The following is a 14,706-nucleotide window of genomic DNA, read 5'->3' as shown; positions in this document are numbered from 1 at the left end:
CCTGCACAAAATAAAAATATAAAACTCCAAAACTCCCTTAAAGATCTTTCACCACCAGCCAAAAAGCATCATTTCAATGGTCCCCTAATATTTTTGTTCTCTAAAATATGCCTGCCAATGCCAAGTATTTTTCAGATCTTTTTTATCACCCATCTAGTCAGGAAATTATCTAAATGCAACACTCATATTTTTTAATCGAGCTCATGAGGTTTGTATCAAACACTGCCTTTGTACCTCCAGCTCTGGGATGTTTTTATTGCTTTCTCTCTCTGTACTGATATGACCTGCTCCAGAACCTGCCTTTCATTAACGTCCACTCTCACAGTCTTTCACCTTACGTCATTCTCCAACTGCCTCACTTTCCTCCAAAAACACGCCTTTCAGCAGGACGAACCAGAGGCCTGTCCATCCTCTTGGATTTTTACAGCACTATGAAACTCAGTGGAGCTTTGCTGCTGAGTTCCCCGGCTGTGTTTTTAGACATCGGAAATTAAGACAGATGCTTATTTGAAGTGGCAGCGCAGGGCTGTGCCGTTGGAGGCCCGGAGTGAGTGCTTTCTTTTGTCTTGAATGGAGGATTTATTTGAGTCGTGGCAGAGCCAGGGATGGTGAAGCGGTTGAGTAAGCATTTCTTGATTCCTCTAAGTGAGAGGCGCTAGTTGGTGTTGAAAAAGATCACCGAGAGAAAGGTCTGACATCTGTTTTTATAGTTACTTCACAGGTCAAGGAACGAGAGAATCCCATTCTTTCTTCTCCATCTGAATTTCTCGCTCGCAACCCAAGTGCTTTCTGCAGAGAGTCGAGGTTGCTGTAGTAACAGCACAGAATCAGAATGGAACTTGATCGTCAATAAGACTGAGTGTCTGACTTTGCGCTTGGAGAGCATGTCAGCTCTTGCTGTGGAGGAATGAAATGAGCGCAGTCAGGGCGTAAGAGCGGGATGGATTCGCCAGTCAAAGCATTGGGTCTCTACACGTTAGGAGCTGCGCTGAATGAATGGATGCACATCGCGAAAAGACCATGAGTCTTAAAAAGAGACTTTCGTTTAAAAGGGTCTGCTACTTTCATACGGTGAGTTAGATCTGAGAGTGATAAAGTTTTTCCATGTTTCTCTTTTTCTGTCTACTGTCTCTTATGTGTCTAGACTGTGCATTGTCTCTCCAAGAGTCATTGTAAGATGTTAAAGCCATCTCTTTTGTTAGTCCCCATTCAATAGCTGTGTAAACATCCTCCTGCTGTCTGAAAAGGGGAAAGACTGAACACCTGGAATACTAGCACTGTTTGTTCCACTAAAACTATGTCTTCTTGACAGCCGTGTGTGCTGATTGATTAGACGTGGGTATTTTGCCAGATAAAACAGCTCGTCTGTATGTCTTAAAGAGTTAGTGCTGTAGGTTAGCTTGAGCATTTGTTAAGCCAAAGCAAACACGCAAGTATTGGATATGAATTCAGACACACAACTTACTCTTTCTATGCTAGGGAATTTAGCACCCAATGCAAGGGACTATTCATTTCAGATTCAAATATAAACACTGGAATCTGTTTGTCCGTTAGGTGTTAGTCTCACAGTTTCCTGCTTCTTCTCAAACCACAGTGTGTTAGGTTTGGAAAAAACTTGTCTGTTACTTTGCAAACACCTTACTGGAATGTGTGTATGTGGGAGGGAGCGGTCATCAAATATGCTTTTTGACCAGCATTACAGAGAACGTACATCCCTCATTTCCCTTCATTTTTCATTTTCTCTCTGAGCACACACTTATTTTATTCTTTTTTCACCTATTCGGTCACTATATATATGTTGAAATATAATTTATTCAGTGATGGCAGAGCTTGGAATTTCTGCATCATTACTCCAGTCTTCAGTGTCACATGATTCTTCACAAATTATTATAATATGCTGATTTGGTGCTCAAGTAAACATTTATTTTATTATCATCACTATTGAAAATAGTTTTGCTGCTTAATATTTTTGTGGAAACTATGATTTTTGTGCTATTATTGGAGAAATAATAAGTTCAAAAGAACAGCTTTTATGTTAATATAAAGATCAATAAACCCCAAACTTTTGAACAGTAGTGTAAATGTAACAGAACCTTCTTCAACTTGCACCTCACCTTCAATGTCCCGATTCATTCAGAAATACATCATATTATGCAAATACTGTAAAATTGATTGTGATAGCTGTTTCATGTTGACCTTAATATTCAGTTTCTAATATTCAACAATTATCCCATCCTTATTTAAAGAGATAGTTCTCCCATTTACTCACCCTCAAGCCGTCCTAGGTGTATATGACTTTCTTTATAATGGTAGTGAATGAGGGTAGAGATTATGAAGTCCAAAAAAATGTATCCATCCATCATAAAAGTACATATAGATGTAGGGATAGCACTGATGAGAATATCTATGCTAGTTTTAGTCTACACTAGTTTCAATATGGACATCGATTTGCTTCAGGAGGATTTTAGTAACCCCCTGGAGCTATGTGGAGTACTTTTTATGATGGATTTGTGCACTTTTTTTGGCTTCAAAATCTCAAACATCATTCACTGACATTATAAAGCTTAGTGAGGTTATGTTACCTCAAATGTGTCTTTGGGTCAGAGAAGGAGTGAGGCAGTCACCTGAAATGTCTCCATTGTCACACACCTTTTAGGTTTTGGAGTAATGAGCTAATGAGTTGAATCAGATGTGTTTGATGAAGGAGAAATGCATTATGTGTTGAGGCACTCCAGGAAGATGTTTTGTTGTATGATCCGAAGTGCTCCTGTGCTCCGATTTATAGTTGAAATATATTTAAACTATACATGTAGCTACTTGTGCTCCGGGAATCCATGTTTTCATTGTTATATGGTAGGGGTGGCTATTACACATCTTCTGTAGCAGAATTTCCAAAACACAAGCAAAGAAGAAACCAAAACAACAGATGCTTCCACACGTAATGTAACATGATCATCAGACATAAAACAGCATCAAAACTGTGCAATGTTATGGAATAAAATGTCGACCCATGAAAGGTTAATGACTGTCTTATGTTAGATCTTATGTTAAACTACTTTAAATTACTTTTTTCCCCACATCAGTTCACACTACATACACCATACAACTTTATTAAAAATAAAACACTGAAATAATTACATTGCATAAGTATTCATCCTAGAACTTAATTTTATGCACCTTTATAGTCTTAAGCTTTGCACATCTGCATTTGACAATTATCTGCCTTTCTTCTCCTCACCTGTTCACCTCTCAAGCTCTGTCAGCTTGAATGAGGGCTTGCAGACATTTTCAGGTTTCTCCAGAAATATTTGATTGCATTCAAACCCAGGCTGTGGCTGGGCCACTTAAGGACATTCACAGAGTTGTCTATAAGCCACTCTGTGAATGAATATAACCCACGCTGTGTGCTTAGGGTCATTGTCTTGTTGGAAGGTGAACCTTCTGACCAGTCTGAGGTTCTGAATGCTCTGGACTGAGTTTTCATTAAGGCTGTCTCTATATTTTGGTGCATTGAGTATTCATTCTGCTCTGACGAGTTCCTCAGTCCCACTGAAAAACAGTCCCACAGCACTTGTTGAATTGTTGAAACCTGGTTAGTGGAATGTTGCAGTGATGTTTGTCCTTCTGTAAGTTTCTTCCTTTTGCATATATGCTCAACTACAGTGACCATCAGCTTCTTGATCAACAGTATAAATAAGCCTGTTCTCCATCAATTGCTCAGTTTGGCCAGGAGGCCAGCTCTAGGAAGATTCCTAGTTGATCCAAGCATCTTCTTTTATGGATAATGGAGGCTACATGCATATGTGAACCCTCAATGCAGCAGAATTTTTTTCTTAACTCTTCCCCAGATGTGTGGCTTGATGCAAACCTGTTTCTGAGCTCTACAGGCAGTTCTTTTGACCTCAGGGCTTGGTGTTTGTTCTGATATGCATTATCAGCTGTTAGACCTTTTATTAAGATGTGTGCCTTTCGAAATCATACCTATTCAATTGAATCTGCCACAGGTTAACTTCACTCGAAGTGTAGTAACTTCTAAAAGCAATTTGAATGCTACTGAGATCAATTTCAACTGTACAAGATAAGGGTATGAATACTTATGCAATGGAATCTTTTAAGATTTTTTATTTATAAAAATGTTAAACACCTGTTTTTTGATTTACCATTATGGTGTGTGGAGTGTAGATTGATGTGGAAAAAATTAATTTAAAGCAGTTTAATATAAGTCTGCAACATAACATAACTTTATGTATATTATAAACATCTTGGCTTTGTGAGTGTGTGCTAGCTGTGCTTTCACGCTCTGTCATGAAGTCGTCCCTGTGTCAGCTAGTGCACATTTGACTATTTCACCCTTGCAAACAAAGCACAAAGGTGTTGTGTGTGTGACGTCCATAGCCTTGTGTAAACAAATACACTTGGACAAACAACAATGGATGTTCTGTATGTATGCATTTAGTTTTGCACCTTGTGGTCTGTGTCTTAAAATGAGTAGTCCAGCCAGAAATGATTTGATAATGTTTTATGCTGCAGCTCAGCAGTAACATCAGGAATGTGCCTCAAACAGCACAAAATTCATATTTCCACACATCTGGTTATATCCAGCTGCAAGTATATGTAAACCCTGTGGTATGTATGGATCTCTCCACAGTCTGTATTCTGTTAGAGAATGCCCAGCGGAGGGGAAGAGAAGGAAAACACATTAAGTCACACCAGGGTCATCAGACTGGGAGAGATGCTGAGATGAAAGCAAGATGTGACAGAACTTGTGTGTTCCTGATGCTTTGATAACGTATCTAAAAAAAATCTTTTATTTTTCTTAAATATATTATCTTGAGCTGAGTTGTTAGTCTGTGGTGTGCAGAAGAAAAATTCACCCTATCATTGAAGTCTCAGCATCCATGACTTCCATTTCATAATGACATTCACATGACATGGACTGAATAAGAAAATTGAATTGAATTTGAATTGAATAAGAACATTTAATAAGGAAATAACCATTATGTAAACTGTTTTTTGTGTCAGACCTTTTAAAAATTATTATTTGTTTGGTTTTTACTTACTTTTGTCTTGTGTTTTGTTTTGTTTAAACATTTCTGGATGGTTAATGTTGCAGGTTTGAGTTTAACAAGGGACACAATGAAAGATATTCGCTATTTTAGACCAAAGTACTATTACAGTGACTAAAGACTTTGTTTTAAACTAAACCACCATTAGCAGAGACATCATATTTGATGTTTAAAAGACTGCTTGGTAGAGTGCGCACTTAAAGTGTTGCCATTTTCATTTATTATAAGCAACTTTTATTACATGTCTTTGGGCTTGTTGTCTGGACTTGGCTCTTAATTCGGTCCAGTTTATGGAGTTAATAAAGTTTAATAATAAAGGCAATATTTTTGTATGTGGGTTATTTCCGAGATCAAGTGTTCGGATTTAAGTTTATTGTGGGCTTGTTCTTATTTGTTTAGTTTTTTTCTAGCACCACTGATGATGTTAAGACAACTCATTCACTTTGATTTCTTGCAACATGCATATAAAAGAGAGACACAACTCTGAAACACTTTAAATATGTCATTAACACAGTTGTTCAGTTAGTTTGCATAAATGCTGCATAACATTTTTGTAAATGCGTTTGTCACCACATTTATGTTATGGGAATTAATTCAATTGTAGAATGTGGTTGTCATTCTAGCCTCAGGTTCTTTTCGACTTTCTTAATGTAGTTGCGTTCTATGCTGACGTCATGAGAAAGTCATAGAAAAAAACTACATCAGCCTAAGGTGATAAATTCATTTTAATCTTCCAAAAACAGATTTTGTTTCAGATCAACCTCGTCAAAAGAGCACCGTTGTCCCTGTTAGATATAAAGAAGCTTCTGTGTGCCATAGTCTTCTATGTTTCATTAAGAAGATAGAAAGAGTCAGGAATGTGAGGGGTGGAGAGGTTGGAATATGGGGGCTTGGAAAAGGCCACTTATATTTCAATATGTGGTTACAAGCAGCTCCACTGCCAAAAAATGCAGGGAACCCACTGGAATGAGAAGAGGAAGGAGGGGAACAGAAGGGGTTAGAGGGGGTAAGATGATGAGAAAAGACAATGTCTAAGCACTTTGCTTTCTCTGTGAGTCATATAATGACTTCAAGACATTTCACTCAGAAGGGTTTTAAAGAATGAGCAATATCTTGGACGTTCAGCATCACTCTGTCTTCATCTGCCGTCACAGTCTTCCTAGGGATAGACTTAAAGCCTACTTTTTGGTTTCATATTGTGTTTCCAGATAATGAATTAGTACTTGGTCTTACCAGGTTAGAATAGAAGTGGCTCTTTCCCAAAGTTGCTTTTTCTATAGTTGCTGTGGCTTTCTAATCTAAACATTTTCACAAATGAGATGTTTCAATTCTGTGTGAAACTGACTGTTGAGTTCATTCTTTATTCTTCTTCTTTATCATTTCATTCGAGGTCACATTGAATTTGTCAGTGGTGTTTCTCCTATTTAGAGAGGATGGAACCAGAAGCATCATTGACAGATTTCCAAGTTGAAGGAATGTATAACAAAATGAGAAATACCTCCACTGGTCCTAGCTATACTACTTTTTTAAAGAGGAAAACAAATTAAGTAGTTATAGGCTGATATCATCTCAAACATGTTGACTAAGGACTGACTCAGCCAAATTATCATTTTACAGAGTGCTCCATATTCTCCACATTCTCTGGGAATTTGTTCAGTTTTCCAAATGCAGTATTGAATAACATCAGGGTCAGTTAGGGCTTAAATACAAGGTCATGTTGGGAAAGAAATTGGTGTAATTCCATCATGTTTGTTTGTATAGACTGTTCAATGGAAACTCCATCCGTCTTTCTGTTTATCCATGCTGGTGCCAGCCGCCAGACATGTGGTTATTTTTTATTTCTTTTCCCCATGACTGTTTCTGGATTGTGAATGATCAGTCTCCCCCTTTCACTGTCTTTTAATTGCTCGTTATAACCATTTTTAGGCCTGTATTGAATCAAAATTCTTGTTGCAAGAATAGAGCATTTCATTTGGAGAAGGCTAAGGTCATTTTTGTGCGAGTAAACAATGTGTGACTCAATGTGTGGCCCAATTGTGTTTTTATTTGTTAAGGCCCAGTGTTTTAAATCAATATTGTACTTAATGGTCAGTTTTGTTTTCAGCTATCGATAACAGTCCTCTTAGCATTTTTCACATAAATTAATCATAATTCTGCTGATTTTATTTCACAATTTTTATAGAAAATGTGAAAAAACATTCACTGATTAATTTTAATGATTTTTTAAATTATTCTTAATTTGATTCCCTCTAAAATAGTTCTATACATGGGCTACAGTATATTTTTTCTATATTAATGATTATTTATTCAAATATATAAATGCCTACATTAGCATTCAAAAGTTTGAGGTTGATTTTGAAGAGAGTTTCTCGTTTTTAAAACATTCTTAATCTCGTTAGTGTTACTTTTAATTAAATATAATGCATACTTTCTGAATAAAAATAGTAATTTCTTGACCCAAAACGTTTGGACGGTGGTGTGTACTAAAGCTGTTGTATTTGTTCTCATTCTTAATAGAGCTTTTTGTAGAAAAACTACGCTATGTAAGCTCACACCCTGGGAATTTCATCACTTGCCGACCTTTGAGCCCACATGTAAAGGAAATCACTCATTTGGCACCCATCCCATACAAACACTTTACACATCCACTCACCTGAATGCCACTGTAATGACTAGCATGCATCATTCGACTCTGCAATAAATGGGTCATCGTTCTGAATAAATCACAGATCAAACTGAAATAAAAATGCAGTTAAGACATCTTTTTTTTATTTTGTACAATTTCTATGACTCAATATTTGTCATTTGGGATTAAAAGGTTTCAGTCTCTTTCTTAATCTCTTACTAAACAACTGAAATGACTTGCTCAGGCAAATCAAAAACTGGGTGGGGCTATTGTGTCACAGTGGGCGGGGTCCGTATCATCAAGATTGCTGGAATGTACCTGATGGATCACATTATCTGTGAGTGAGAGAGGAGTGTGTGTGTGTGTGTGTGTGTGTGAAAGACGGTACCAGTAAAACAGGAAGAGCTGGTGTGTGTATCATGCCACCAGAGTACCCTGCTATGCTGCAGACTTCAGTGTGTGATTGTGTCGGTGAAGAGAGTCACTCACACATGTCTCTCTGTCTTTTCTTGCAGTCTGCGGCTGTCTCCGATGGTGGTGAGTAATTAATCAGTTTTGATATTTAAACCTCAAATCACATCTGAACCTCGTTCGAATATTTCTGTTCCACTCAGATGTTTTTCCTATCACAGTTTCATTCTTCATTTTTACTTCTATTGTACTCCATGTCTTTGGGATCTAATTACTTCTACATTCTTTGTATACATTACTTTCACCTAATTGTGTTTCCTATTCTACTCAATTTTCACTCCAGTCTCATTTCTGATATCTTGTATCAGGCTCTGTGTTTTCTGTGCTGTGTTTTCAATGTTAATGTAGTTTATATATGTAGATCTGAAATGGATAGAGCTGTAACCTAATTTAAGGAGAAAGCAAACATCATTTTGGCTGTCTTTTAATTGCCTGATCTCTTGATGAGATTGGCTTTTTGTTCCCTCCCCCCAAATCCAGCTCTTATACAGCAGTTTTAGTAGAATATAAACTAGCATTTTAAAGTCTCTGGCTCATTTTGTGGGAGTAAGCAATCTAATTTGGTTCTTTTTGAGGACAGTTCGACATTATTTTTGATCGGTTTTGCTCTGAAATCACAAATTTACTTAACGTTCTGATGTGACAAAACTAATTCTGGTGTTTCATTACGTGCCTCTTTAAACATTCAGCCCAACTTCCTCTCTTTATACAAAACTATTCACACGGAACAGCAACAGTGATGGCACAGAAACTAATATGTTGTCTGATTCATCAGGCCAGAGAAAGTTACTGTTTTGGCCTAAATCTGTATTTCAAATCCAACTTCACTAGGTGTGGACAAGCCCTAACATTCTCCCCCCTCAATACCTCAATTAGCATGTGTGAATGTGCCAGGGTTTCTGTGAATGTTTACTTAACGTTGCCAGTTGGAGCCATAGATCTTTCAGCCATATGCATAACAAAAGGCACGGAGGGAAAAATGTATGCATGCAAAACTGAGGAACTTACACTTTATTTATTTAGTCCACTTTGGACATTCTACTGTCTATAAGTATCTCTGCAACTACATGTCAACTAACTATCGTTCATTTGCAACTACACGTCAACTAACTTTCAATAATTTGCAGCCTCATGTCAGCTAACTCTTATTAGAGTATTAGTAGACTGTTAGGTTAGGGTTAGTGTTAGTTGAATCATTTGACGTACTTGCACCGTTATAGTCAGTAAAATGTCTTCAAAATCAAGTTTACGCAGATACTTGCACTTAGACTCTAATGGTATTTGACATGTAGATGCTAGTTGTTAGTAGGATGTTTAAGGTGGACTATTGAAATAGAGTGTTAGCAACTTTCTTTTACGATCCTGTAGTATTGTTTTTAATGTGTGTTTGTGAATGGGCCCACAATAGTTTGTGGCCTCGTCAAGTTGCCTTTCAATGACCATGAGAGGATCTGAATTGAGATCAGCCCGACTGGATCCGTGTTCAGATGCCGGGGCCAGTTTTATCCCCTAGAAACTGTTCCAGGATCAATTAATGGCATGACAGGATGTCATAAATCTGCCTGTGAAAGCAGGGAGAGTGAGTCAAGGACCACTTGTAATGTCAGTGATAGATCAAAATGCAAGTCTCAGCAACCTTTCATTTTTTCATTATTCTGCTGGCTTTAGACTTGAGCTGTGTTCTTGTAGACATCTTGGTGAGAGTTTTACAGTCTGGACCTCTCTTTGTGTAAGACTAGTTAGTTTACAGGACATCTTAATCTAGGGATCAGTGACATAATGCTTATTTTTTTCTGCCCAGAGCTGCTGATTTATTCAAAATAAAAATCTTACATACAATGGCTTTAATGCACCTCCTCTATGAAAGTGACGTGACATTCAGCCAAGTATGGTGACCCATACTAAGAATTCGTGCTCTGCATTTAACGCATCCAAAGTGCACACACACAGAGCAGTGAACACACACAAACCATTAACACACACCCAGAGCAGTGGGCATTTATGCTGCGGCGCCCGGGGAGCAGTTGGGGGTTCGGTGCAGTCGTGATATTGCCGGCCCCGAGGCCATTAAACCCTAGGGTTAGTAGTCAAACTCTCTAACCACTAGGCCAAGACTTCCCACTATGATGAACTTGTTTTTCATTTCTGTATTGAAATTCATTTACCGTATTTTTCGGACTATAAGTTGCACCTGAGTATAAGTTGCATCAGTCCAAAAATATGTCATGACGAGGAAAAAAAACATATATAAATCGCACTGGACTATAAGTCGCATTTGTTTAGAACCAAGAAAAAACATTACCATCTCCAGCCGCGAGAGGGCGCTCTATGCTGCTCAGTGGTAGACTACAGGAGCAATGAGCAGCATAGAGCGCCCTCTCGCGGCTGTAGACGGTAATGTTTTCTCTTGGTTCATTTCTCTCAGTTCTTGTCAAATTAATTTTGATAAATAAGTCGCACCTGACTATAAGTCGCAGGACCAGCCAAACTATGAAAAAAAAGTGTGACTTATAGTCCGAAAAATACGGTAAATGTTTTTTGGGGGAGCATTAAGTCAAAAAAGTCAGGGTGGTTGATGTCAAAATGAGTTAAATATAAAATTCTTGAAAAGAAAACCTTAGTTATGGCAAATATTAAGCAAATATTAAGTAATCTTGATATTAGAGAAAAAAAACTGTATTACTGCATACATTAATATTTGGGGGAAAATCTGTTTAATCAAAATCATATGGTGTGACCAATAATCATGTAGGAAAACAAATCATGAAACAGGAAATTATATCAGAGGACCTATTCAGACCCTCATGACTATGTGTCAAGGTCAATAAGTCATCAAATTAAATCATAAATTATTTCACCTTTTTATCACAAGACAATGGTAGGCCATGTTGTGAAATTTAATGTGATGTAACTCCCCCAAAAAACATGATGATGATATATAAGAAAAGAGAATTGTTTAAAAAAAATTGAATCGGGAGTGCAAGTGTTACAGGGTCAAATATATATACACACACACACACACACACACACACATATTGCCCCTATTACAACAGAACCGGTGTGCATTTTTTGCAACGCAGTCAAAATTAAATCATCCCATGTGTTTTTGTTTTCAGTTTGTCTTGGGTTATGGTGCTTCTGGGTCTCTGCTGGTCCAGCATTAATATTGCAGGTTCTTGTTACCTCTACCGTCTAAGTTTCTCTCCCCTTTCTACTTTCAATAATTTATCATCTACCCGTTCAGAGCTTTGTGCACAGGCCACTCTATCTGTTTACCTCTGTGCATGGCATGCATGTTGTCTCATCACTGTCTATGTGTTGTTTAGTTAGTTTCTAGATGCTTAGGATTATTGCGGCCAGCATGTACGTTAGCTGTATAAACGGTTTGATGGCTGTTCACACTCTGCTCCGTGGCAGTGTGTGTTTGTAATGTGGGGTGATGGATGTCAGAGCCTGGCGTCCCATTGGCATGAAATACCTGGTGAAGTGGCATAACACAGGCTCGTACCAGCTTTACCCAGGTAAGAGCTTGTGCTGATAGTGACCCGCAGTCTGCTGAGGTTCTTTCAGAGGTGCTTTCTGAGTGCTTCTTTTTAGTGTACATTTTTGATTCAGTTATGCTGAAACTGTTTGATTTTGAGAATTTCTTTGAGGAACACACACACACACAGAGAGAAGTCAATTTTTGTATGTTGCTTTTGCCTTGCAACAGTTTATTGTAAATTGGCATATAGTCATATGAACCTGTTTTATTTACTTTTACGCCTTTTATTCAGCTTGACATTTTTCGAATACTCTTGTATTTCACAGATAAAAATAACTGCATGTGAATTTGGAACAAAATGTAGGCGAGTAAATGTTTTGACTATTTTTATTTTTGGGTGAACTGTGCCTTTAAAGAAGGATTTGCTTTGTAACTTTAATCGATAGTATTTGATAACAAGAGCTCCCTAACCAATCAGAATCACCCAGAAACTAAACAGAGAGCATCTGACAGCCGCAGCAGCAAAAGAAGTATCAGATCGTTCAAGAAATCAGGTTAAAGATGGATCAAGGCATTTTGATAAGAAGTCAAACATCTTGAATTTGTCAATGAATTTGAGTATCTTCTGTTGCTCTATAGCTCAAAAGTTTTAATTTAGAACACCCTCCTTATTCAGGCATCAGGATGTCCCGTTGGGTATTTTGTGATTTGAAAGAGTTGAAGTTTGGGGGATTATTGTGTAAGTTTGTCACATGCAACTTGAGAAATTATATAAATAAAAAGCTTACTATAAATGTCTACTTTAACAAAAAATAATTGTGTGAATAATAGTAACCTTGTTATCTCATTGTGTGTGTTTAGAGCTGAACAGTGTGGACCTGAAAGGCTGTGGCAGTGATAACAGTCTGAACAGCAATGCTAGCCTCCCTAGTGTGCAATGCCATAGACGCCACACTGAGCGGCGCGTTGCATCATGGGCCGTCTGCTTCGAGCGGCTGCTACAAGATCCCGTCGGGGTCCGATATTTCTCGGTATGTTACAGAATCCTTGATCGATATTGTCTGAGAGTACAAGTCAAGCTTTATGCAGTTTAATAGAAAAAGTGAAGAACTCAAGACTTTCTTATCAGAACTTGCATGAGTTGTAAAGGCTTTCTCAGCGAGGTTGCATGAGGAACTCTCAAACAAAACCACCAGGAAGTGTTTGGAAAGGATTTTGCTGTCTGTAAAGCAAAGAATGCCTAGAGAATTTAGTTCAGCCAGTGAGTGAGTGGTTTAGTTTATGAATAATCAGAAAATGTTTCATTTATCTATTTTTCTCTTCATCCTCCAGGAGTTTCTGAAGAAGGAGTTCAGTGAGGAGAATATTTTATTTTGGCAAGCATGTGAATATTTCAGTCATGTTCCTGAAACAGACAAGAAACAGGTACAAAGTGCAAATTTCTACCAGTGGAATTGTTAAAGTTTCATGAATTATTATTATTTTTATTTGGGCACTTGATCACACAACACATGACGTGAATTTTTGAAGGCTGTTTATTAGATCTTTATTTTGTCCATAGCAGTCCATTAAGTGTAGTAAATACACCCTATGCATGGACAGGATGAAATGAACAGCGTTCTTCATTTGCCGTTTGATTGTGACCTTGTCATAACTTTTGTCCCCCAGCTGTCCCAGAAGGCCAGAGAGATCTACAACAGCTTCCTGTCGAGTAAGGCCACCACACCCGTCAACATTGATAGTCAGGCTCAACTGGCTGACGACATCCTCAACGCTCCAAGGCCAGACATGTTTAAAGAGCAACAGATACAGGTAAGACAGGAATTGTCCAAATGCACCGCAGGCTGTGTCAGTATCAAGCACATTCTAGAGATTTTGAAATGTTGGAAAGTCTCTTTACATGCCTTAACACGTCTTTTTATGTGGTTCTTCTTTCCTAGAACAATTAATGTAAAATAATCAAATGGTTTCAGTTATTGTTTTTTTTATGACATTATTCAGTTTATATATATAAAAAAAATGTTCCCAAAAGGCTATGTACTCGCTAACAATTGCAGTTTTTAAAATGACTGTGTACCCTCCACTGCATGTCTGTAAGGCTTTACTGTCACAGCACTGTCATTGAGGGCTGTAGGCTAGACGTGAAATAATAAAGTATTTTGAATTCAGCTCTGTGAGGTCATAAGATCATGAATGTTACGTCCTGTAGACTCCAACCCCATGATAACCGTGAGGAAACCTGCGGGCAACCTTTGTGCATGTAGCAGCAGAGAATGTGCTCTTATAATGTGTTTTTTAAGACAGAGAATCACGTTGCCGCATTTAGAGGCTCCTGTCTGGCTGTCACCTCCTTATCCAGAATCTGTAAATCACAAACTCATAAACATTAGGTTTCAGTTGTGTAATAAAAATCTTTCCTTTTTTTATCCATCCATCCATCCATCCATCTTCTACCGCTTATCCGGGGCCGGGTCGCGGGGGCAGCAGTCTAAGCAGAGAACCCCAGACTTCCCTCTCCCTAGACACTTCCTCCAGCTCTTCTGGGGGGACACCGAGGCGTTCCCAGGCCAGCCGGGAGACATAGTCTCTCCAGCGTGTCCTAGGTCTCCCCCGGGGTCTCCTCCCAGTGGGATGTGCCCGGAACACCTTCCCGGGAAGGCGTCCAGGAGGCATCCGGAACAGATGCCCGAGCCACCTCAGCTGACCCCTCTCGATGTGGAGGAGCAGCGGCTCTACTCTGAGCTCCTCCCGGGTGACTGAGCTTCTCACCCTATCTCTAAGGGATCGCCCAGCCACCCTGCGGAGAAAGCACATTTCGGCTGCCTGTATCCGGCATCTTGTCCTTTCGGTCATGACCCAAAGCTCATGACCATAGGTGAGAGTAGGAACGTAGATTGACCGGTAAATCAAGAGCTTCGCCTTGCGGCTCAGCTCTTTCTTCACCACGACAGACCGGTACATCGACCGCATTACTGCAGAAGCTGCACCGATCCGTCTGTCAATCTCCCGTTCCATCCTTCCCTCACTCGTGAACAAGACCCCAAGATACTTAAACTCCT

The 14,706-nt window shown here is 38.7% G+C and overlaps 1 protein-coding gene across 2 annotated transcripts in view; it reads left to right on the top strand.

Moving 5' to 3' along the window:
* The window catches only part of rgs12b (regulator of G protein signaling 12b), a 60,365-nt gene that overhangs the window by 34,782 nt on the left and 10,877 nt on the right, over window positions 1–14,706 (top strand). For both annotated transcript variants that reach the window (XM_059554375.1, XM_059554376.1), the window contains 4 exons: window positions 8,208–8,229; window positions 12,509–12,678; window positions 12,980–13,072; window positions 13,316–13,459. In XM_059554375.1, the coding sequence (XP_059410358.1) occupies window positions 8,208–8,229; window positions 12,509–12,678; window positions 12,980–13,072; window positions 13,316–13,459 (429 nt within the window). The remainder of the gene's footprint in view (window positions 1–8,207; window positions 8,230–12,508; window positions 12,679–12,979; window positions 13,073–13,315; window positions 13,460–14,706) is intronic.

The sequence above is a fragment of the Carassius carassius genome, chromosome 7 (genome assembly GCF_963082965.1).
Source record: "Carassius carassius chromosome 7, fCarCar2.1, whole genome shotgun sequence".
Taxonomy (NCBI): domain Eukaryota; kingdom Metazoa; phylum Chordata; class Actinopteri; order Cypriniformes; family Cyprinidae; genus Carassius; species Carassius carassius.
Note: the sequence above shows the minus strand (reverse complement) of the source record. Positions and strands in the feature narration are given on the sequence as shown.